At 35.8% G+C, this 9,370-nt stretch overlaps 1 protein-coding gene across 1 annotated transcript; it reads left to right on the plus strand.

The window, feature by feature from the left end:
- The first annotated feature begins 581 nt into the window (after nucleotides 1-581).
- herpud2 (HERPUD family member 2) lies at nucleotides 582-8,217 on the plus strand. The gene is made up of 9 exons (XM_016281671.1): nucleotides 582-682; nucleotides 1,445-1,812; nucleotides 3,060-3,137; nucleotides 4,491-4,592; nucleotides 5,044-5,183; nucleotides 5,289-5,414; nucleotides 6,338-6,661; nucleotides 6,764-6,866; nucleotides 7,626-8,217. Exons 2-9 carry the CDS (start codon nucleotides 1,666-1,668, stop codon nucleotides 7,800-7,802), a joined length of 1,197 nt encoding a protein of 398 aa, XP_016137157.1. The 5' UTR covers nucleotides 582-682; nucleotides 1,445-1,665; the 3' UTR covers nucleotides 7,803-8,217.
- Nucleotides 8,218-9,370: the final 1,153 nt, after the last annotated feature.

Below are 9,370 nucleotides of genomic sequence, written 5' to 3' on the forward strand. Positions count from 1 at the left end.
CTGTCTTTACATTTATTTTGAAAGATGAAGCTCGCGATTATGGTAAGGGGCGTTACATTTCCGACGAGTGCTTGCGGTGTTCGGCATGCACTGGTGCACTGGGTCAGCTGGCCAATCAGAGCAGACTGCGCTTGTCGGAAGGAGGGACTTTGTAGAAAACGAAGAGAGGCGGGGCATAGAGGACCTACAATTATGTACAGTATTTGAAAAATAATGTGTTTTTTGAACATTAAAGCATGTCAACATATTCTGTTCACCAAATACACAAAATAATGAGCTTTAAAAAAGCATCATATGACCCCTTTAAGTACAAAATCTGAATACAACAAACAGGCATTAATTAGTATACAAAAAAGATTCTGGTATGGAAGGCTCAACACAATAGAATCATAATCAAATCATATAACAAAACATTCCAAGAAACATCAAATAAAAATTAATTAAATAATAAAAAATACATAATTACAACATATTATATAATACAAACAAATTAAGTAGTTTTACTGCTTTTGGATTTTTCATTTTACTAAGGGCGTCTGAGAAGTATTTTAGATCAATTTTAAATACCCAAATGTAGGAACTGTCTTCTCTGTTCTGCTGTGCTGACGACATTTCCGGAGTTACGCCCGGAGTGACTCCATTTTACACGAAAACAATCTTTGGGGAAGATATTTTTATTCGGGTGCGTATATTTTTTTGTTTTCTCTTCTAATGCCTACAAAATACTCTCTTTATTTTAATGTCAACGCATATCGAGCATTTTTGCTGTCTGTGGGATTAATGTTGAGTCTGTAGCTCACTGGCTAGCTAGTCATTATCGTCTGATGCGTGTTTGTTTTCTGGGCATTTACTGTTAATTTACCGTTAAACAATCATTTTAAAGAGAAAACTTTAGCTATTCATTTTCTGATCAAGCAGACAAACAGTTAATTTGAGGCCACAATATGTGTTGTAGTGTTTTGTGTAGTTACCTAGTACTAGTCTTGTATCTGTATGTGCTTGATAACGGTCACGAATATGATGCATTTATTCTCGTATTATTTCATAAATAATGATTTTTTTATTGTATTGTTTTATGTTATGATAATTTACTTTTGTCGAAAAGCTTCTGCCATTGTCATATATGTAAATGTCACATGTCAATTAGTAAATAGTTTCAGCTGTACATCATTTTATGTGGATTTGATCTAACTGCTGGGATCATTTTGATTTGACATCTGACACACAAAATGTAAATTTGGCCCATTACAGACTCAGAGCTGCCATGCTTGTGTTAGGTGTTAAGAGTGTAATGAGCTTATCATCTAATTTCTACCTACCATTGCCTTCATGCCAGTATGCCAGTGGTGTGATTTAGCAGGCAAAACTGGTATTTTATACAGAAGGAAGTGGCACATTTGCATTTACGAGTAACATATTTCTTCTCCCTCTGTTTTCTTTATAGGCTGATTGAGTGCATCCACCTACCGCTGCCACATTCCTCGTGCTGAAATTGTATGTCTGATGAGTGCGGAGACTGTCTGGAGAGCAACATGAAGGATACTTAAACAGTTTATCAACCATGAATCAAGTCTAAGGAAGGAAAATATCCCTGTCATTGAACAGGACAACCGGTGCAGTGTGATTTTCCTGTTTCAGAGTTCAAGCGCTGCTTTATTATGAACCATGGACCAGGGTACAGTTGACAGCCCCGTTACTCTTGTCATCAAGGCACCCAACCAGAAGTATGATGACCAGACCATTAATTGTTTTTTGAATTGGACCGTAGAAAAGTTGAAAAAACACATATCCAAAGTGTATCCTAGCAAGCCGGTGAGTTTATATTATTGTCAAGTTTATTATTCTATTATAAAGTAAATCAGTCTGTTGCCAATTATCCAACAACTGTATTTATGTGAACAATCATATTAGGAGCATTTTCTTTCTTTGTTTAGTAGTATGACCAAGTGTTAGTGTCTCACTAATCATTAATGCAGTATTTTAAAGGAATAGTTCACTCAAAAATGAGAAATACTGAAAATTTACTTCACCAGCATCGGGCCATCCAAGATGTAGTTGAGTTTGTTACTTCATCTGAACAGATTACATCACTTGCTCACCAATGGATCCTCTGCAGTAAATGGGTGCCATTAAAAACATCACAATAATCCACAAGTAATTCACAAAACTCCAGTCCATGTTTTGTGAAAAGCTAAAAGCTGCGTGTTTATTTAATTATCATTTACAAGCACAAACAGTCCAAAACAGTTCTAAACAAATATATCTTTCACTGGAGCAAGTGTTCTTTTGGATTATGGACTGGTATTTTGTCCAGAAGTGACCGTTTAAACTTGATGGATTGAGGTTAATGATGGATTTGTTTATTACAAACATGCAGCTTTGACTTTACAAGATGTTAATCGATGGACTGGAGTCAGTTGTGTAGATTACTTGTGGGTTATTGTGTTTTTATCAGCTGTTTGGACTCATTCTGATGGCACCCATTCACTGCAGAGGATCCATTGGTGAGCAAGTGATGTAATCTGTTCAGATAAAGTAACAAACTCAACTACATCTTGGGTGGCCTGCTTATTTTCATACGTAAGGACTTAAAATAAGCAGTTAAGTATGTCATAATTCTGTGCTTTGGCCGGGTTCAAGAAAGGTTTGTTTATGACTTTTAAAGAGCATTCTATTTGTCAATCACAGAATTACTGTTGTAGTCAAGGTTAGGTCTTTTGAAACATGTTTTTATGATGATTTAAAAGTGTTTTTAGAAGAATCCTATGAAATTACTTGTTGACTTCAGGAAATGGCAGCTAGATGCCACCTGCTCTACAGGAATGTTTGGCATTGCTGGTATTTTGCCCGAGAGCCCCATGCAGAGCTGTGCAGTTCAGATTCTAGTTCCTTATACTTTGCTGGCACTTAGTGATGATTTATTTTTTTTAAATTTTTTTTACATGCTGACATTTTTATTTTAGGAGATTTCAGTGAACACATTTCTAATCAAACCCTACCTTTCTTGCATTTAGACAAGCTTGGTTATAAAAAGTCCATGTTTATGTTCCTCCTTTCAGTTATCCAAGGATCAGAGACTTGTCTATTCTGGACGGCTTCTTCAGGATCACTTGCAGTTGAGGGATGTGCTAAGAAAGGTACAGTCCTGTTTTCTGATTTGTTTAAATATCAAATCAGATGCAGCGTACAAAAACAAGTCAAATGTTTTGAAGAGAAGTTTGATGGTGCTTCAAATAGTTTGAGTGTTTCTGATTGAGATGTTGAAATTACCGCTTTACTTTATAGATCCTAAAACTTTTGTATCTCACCTTCATAATCTTTTCCTTTTTTTTTTTTCATTTGTGGCACAGTTATTAGGCCATCCAACCACAAATTATCTTGGTGTGATTTTTATTTTTTTATTATTATAATTATTTTGTATGTTTTAAAGTCGGCATGAAATGGAATTTCACCCTATCTATTTTCTAAATGCGTCTTATTGATCTTATTGTGAACTGTTCATCCATGCATATGTTTCATTATTTACATTTTCTAAGCTACATTTTTAGTATTAATCTAAGCTCATTGTTATCATTTGTTATCATTCCATCGCTTGGTTTTCAGTCCCCAAAACGCCGTTATCGTGTAAACGAACAGTCAAAACGCATAAAAAGTTTCCCGTTGTTCAGCCCCAGAGTTGTTCAAACCTGCAATAAAATTCATTTAAATCTTCGGCCAGTTGTTGATTCTCCACAGTGCTGGGGGATGGTGTCTTGTAATTGGTGATGTCTTTCAGTCCTTTCCACACTGATGCAGGGCCATTGACAGAAAACTGTTTTCTCAACTTTTCGGAGTAGTTCCTCTTAGCCACTCTGGTCTCCTATGTCAGTGTGTTTTTGGCCTGTTTAAACAGGACTCTGTCCCCATTCCTGTAGGCATGTTCTTTGGCCTGACGGAGCTGTCTGAGTTTTGCAGTGAACCACGGTTTGTCATTGTTGTAAGTTAAATGAGTCCTGGTAGGGATGCACATATCCTCACAGGAACTGATATATGATGTTACAGTCTCTGTGAGCTGGTCCAGATTGGTGGCAGCAGCTTAAAAAACATTCCAATCAATGCAGTCAAAGCAGGTTTGTAAATCCCGCTCTACTTCATCAGTCCATCTTTTTACAGTCCTTATGACAGGTTTAGCCGATTTCAGTTTCTGCCTGTAGGTCGGTATAAGATGAGTCAGGCAGTGATCATAGGTCCCCAAAGCTGCCTGTGAGACAGAGTGATATGCATCTTTTATTGTGGTGTAACAGTGGTTCAGTATATTACTGTCTCTGGTAGGACATGTAACATGCTGTCTGTATTCATACAAATGACACAGACTGGATGCAAAACTTGTATAGTGACCACTTTTTTTAAATAAAACAAAGTGTTGTTTATTGTATTCTTTTAAAGTGTTTGACCAGAGCTCAGGTTTTGTTGTACTGATTCTAATCACTGAATTTCTTCAACCTCAACAGCAAGATGAATACCACATGGTCCACCTGGTGTGTGCGTCACAAAGCCCCCCGTCATCCCCCACTTCCGGCAGCCCTGTTAGCACCACCGATTCCAGCTCTTTAGTGAGTGCATAGATTAAAAAAAGAAATGGATCATTATCATGTTGGTAAACTTTACAATAGGGTTTCATTAGTTAACTACATAAGTTAACATAAACAATGAACAATACTTCTACAGCATTTATAAATCTTAGTTTATGTTAAAGGGGTCATATGATGCGATTTAAAAATTGGAAACAATAATGTACAGTATGTGGAAAATAATGTGTTTTTTGAACTTTAAACCACATAAACACATTTCATTACACCAAATACACAAAATAATGTTCTTTTTAGCAACATCATACGACCCCTTTAAAAGGATAGTTCACCCAAAAGTGCAGAATGTGTCATCATTTACTTGCCCTCAAGTTGTTCCAAACCTGTACGAGTTTCTTTCTTCTGTTGAACACAAAAGAAGATATTTTTAAAGTCTTAACATTATGTCCATTATTCTTTCTTTTTTTCTTCCTAGACATCAGACAGTGCTGGTCCATCCTCCTCATCTTCTACCCCTAGTCAGGAAACTTCAGCCAACTCTGATGGTCTACGGTACCGGGGGAACCCAACACAAACACACGGCCTCAATCCTGCTCCTACTGGTGTAATGCAGAGGTAAAGACACAAATGACACTCACGAATAACCCACTCAAAGCAAAATATGTTCATTTGAGTTTTGAGGCCTTTGAGTTTCATTTTGAATATTTCATTCCCACTTAGACCTGAAGGAATGCCTCTTCCCATGCAAGGTGATCCCGCTGCTGGCTTCCCCGCCCATCCTATGTACATGCCGATCCAAATGTTTTGGTGGCAGCAGATGTATGCTCGCCATTATTACATGCAATAGTAAGTTACTACGGCCCAGTTGTTAATAAATATGAGGTTAGGACCCTGAATAATGTATTTGAGGCCTTTCATGCTGAGATTTCAGAAAATAGTTGTGCAAATCAGTATAATCATATACTGCAGGTCAAAAATTTTGAATAATTATTAGTAAAAAGAAGACTTGAAAGATTTTTTTAGGCTTACTAAGGCTGCATTTATTTGATCCAATATGCAGTAGAAATAGTAAAATTGTGAAAAATGACTGTTTTCTATTTCTATTTTGAAATGTTTTTGAAATGTATTTATGTGATGGCAAATCTGAATTTTCAGCAGTAATTAATGCTTTTATTTAACAATTATAGCAAGCATTAAATTGCTCAAAGCTTGAAAGACATTTATAATGTTGGCATCATACAATGTACCGCTGTTTCCACAAAAATATTAAGCAGCAAAAACTTTTATGCCTTAAAAATAAGAATACCATTATTAATATTTTGGCACCAATTATAATTGATAAAAAGCACCAAATCAACATATTAGAATAATTTCTGTAGGATCATGTGACACTGAAGACTAGAGTAATGGCTGCTGAAAATTCAGCGTTGCCATCACATTAATAAATTACATTTTGCAATATATTAAAATAGAAAGCAGTTGTTTAAAATTGTAATAATATTTCACAATGTTACAGTTTTGATCAAATAAATGCAGCCTTGCTGAGCATAAGAGACTTCTTTCAAAAGCATTTTTTAAAAATGTCATTATTCAAAAATTTTCACCAGTAGTGCAAATGGATATATAGGGTATAGCTTTTTTTCTATACAGGTTCTATACAAGACAACATGAAATTAAAACAGACCATTTTTACTTTCCAATTAATTTAATTCACACAATTCATCCGTGTGCAGTATTTTGTTCATAACCTTTCATTCACAATCTTTCAGTCATGCAGCCATGGCAGCCTCCCGGGCATCCAGCGTGGCCCCCTTTCCCGCTCCCAGTGCTGGCCCCGCCACTCAGCCAGCTCTGCCTAACGAACCTGCAGCCCCTATGGGGCCCAACCCTGCCCCTGAGGACCGCCCTGCCAACCCCAACATCCAGATGAATGCTCAGGGAGGAGCCATGTTGAACGACGATGAGCTCAACCGAGACTGGCTGGACTGGATGTACACAGTGTCACGTGCTGCCATTCTGCTCAGCATTGTCTATTTCTATTCCTCCTTTGGCCGCTTCGTTGTGGTGATCGGTGCCATGCTGCTGGTTTATCTGTAGGTCATGTTCGAAATAGAAGCTTCCTGATAAGCAGAAGTTGACTTGTAGGAAGTTGAACATTGTATTTGCACTTCATTGTCTCTGTTTGTGTACTCCAGGCACCAGGCTGGCTGGTTTCCCTTTAGAGCAGAACTACAGAATCCAATAGCTGGAGAAGGTCCTCAGGACGAGGCTGAGCAAAATCAGGATATGCAAGAGATGGTTAGTTATAGTAATCGACTTTTGCCAATATTGTTGGAGATATCTAGAAAGCAAGATATACTGACAGAACAGAAAAGTTTGGACACGCTTGACTGATGTCTCAATACATAATTCTTTATTTTTTATTTTTAATGACTCTGTTATTTTAAAATGTGAAAAATAGAGATGATAATGGGTTTGGTCTATCTAAACTTTTTAAAGATGGAGCATATGTACATTTAATGCAATGTAATTTTTTATTAACAAATTAGCATTTATTTTACACTATTTACTGTTTGATGTTTAATTAGTCTTATGTATTTATTTGTAGAAAAATACAGAAAAAATTACAATTTAAAATTTTTTCAATTTTAATATATTTTAAAACGTAATGTAATCCTGTGATGCAAAGCTGAATTTTCAGCAGTTATTAAAAAAAAAATTCTAATAAATTCAAAATAACACCATTTATTTTAAATATATTTATTTAAATTTATTTGGAATTTGAAACATTCTAAATGACTTTACTGTCATTTTGTTTTATCATTTTGATCCATCCTTGTTAAATTCAAAATTATGTATTGTTAAGACTGTCAGGGGAGTACTGACATACTTCACAATTATTGGCTGATACCAGTAATCTTAAAATGGTCACACATCATCCTAAAACTAATTAATTGAAACTAATACACATCTTTCTCATGAACCAAAGCAATGGTTTTATTGGTATTCATAATAAACAAACTTACCCATCTCTCTCTTTTTTTTTTTCTTCTATAGGAGCGTATGATGGATGAGGGAATGGAGGATGATGAGGGGGACAGCGGGGAGGAAGGTCCTGAAGATCCCATGAACGCAGACCCGCATCAGCCGGGCTTCCTGTCGGCCGCTTGGTCATTCATCAGCACTTTCTTCACCTCCCTCATCCCTGAGGGACCTCCACAAGCTGCCAACTGAACTTGGATGTCTCCACATTGTCCGTGGACAGTGGAGAGAAGAAATTGACAATAGACATAAAAAAAATAATAATAAAATACAAAAAAAAGTACAACATGGTCTGCCATGTCCTGGAAAGTCTGTAATGCTGCTTCAATGGTGTTCATTTTTCCCCCAATGCTTTTCTTCCCACCTTTGTCAACAAGTCAGAGTGAGGTTTCATGGATGTGCTGTCCATATTGTTATGAAAGACTTGTTTTCTCAAGACTGGTTGATAAACATGTAAGACTTAGTGAATCATGCAGTTACTTTAGTGCATAACTATTTTTCTCTTCCTTGTGTGTAAATAAATAGTAAATATTTACAGATATGAATATATGCATCTCGTTGAAATAAGGTGTGTTTTTGAATAAAATCAGGTTTTGGTTTCTTATCATAATTCGTGGTTTTGATTTCCTTCAGCTGGTCAACTGATGCACCACTAGTAGGCGCCACTGATTTAAACAATACATCTACATGTACAGATTTCAAAGATGCTTCTATTAATACGTTTTCTTACTCTTAAATTTAACTTTTATTAAGATTTACACCTATATATAGGAGTAGGAGTTACTCAGAAAAAAATTTACTTATATGCAGTTTAGTCTTTTGAAAAATGATTTAAAAAAAGAAAAATGTCTGAAAGCTTAAAATAAAAAAAATAAACATTAATCGTTCAGAATGTATATGTATACTATATGCTATAATATCTAAATACTATCATCTTTTAAGTAATAATGTTTTTATATGACAACATTTAAGTAGACAAAAGTGGTGATGCACCAAGTACTAAATATATATATATGTATATATATATATTCAAGAAATAAAGGCAATCTACTTTATGATTAAATTATTTTGTGTAATTATTGTTTCTTGGGGAAGAATTTCTTCATGATTCATAATAGAGACATACTTGATGGCATTGGTAAGAGCTGGCATGCATATATGTATATGCCACCTTAACACCACAAAATCCCTTTTACATTCTGAAATCAAAGCTGTCATCTGCATTTTAGAGCTACAGCCCTCTGTCCAGTCATATACAGACTGAGGTGAGATGGACACAAAGTAGACCATCATGCACTTCAGTGCCTTCAGAAAACCTCTAATCAAATGAAGATGGATTTTGTAGGTTCATTGTAACAACACAATTAATTATGCATGACAGAGACATTTATTGGGCTCATTTCACCCGGACGCCACTAAGTAACTGGACAAATCTGGTTATAGTCCCTCTTCCCAAGGTAGGACAACTCTTATCAGGAGAACAGATCTTTGTCTGTCAGACCATGATTTCATCATGACTCCATCCTTTGTTGGATAGACCTAGACAAATGTAGTTGTTGAAATTATTTCGCTTGAATTAAGTGGATTTCTGCAGGAACGCAAGAAAGGAGTAAAAAATAAACAATATGACTGATAACTCTATAAATTAGAGGAGACTGGGGCTAGTTGTCACGAAGGCCGTTTCTGAGTATGAAGTTGTAGTGCAGCAGTGGTTTTTGTATGTGGTTATATATATATATATATATATATACAGGTGCATC

This window comes from Sinocyclocheilus grahami, unplaced genomic scaffold, assembly GCF_001515645.1.
Source record: "Sinocyclocheilus grahami isolate Dianchi unplaced genomic scaffold, SAMN03320097.WGS_v1.1 scaffold9.1, whole genome shotgun sequence".
NCBI lineage: Eukaryota > Metazoa > Chordata > Actinopteri > Cypriniformes > Cyprinidae > Sinocyclocheilus > Sinocyclocheilus grahami.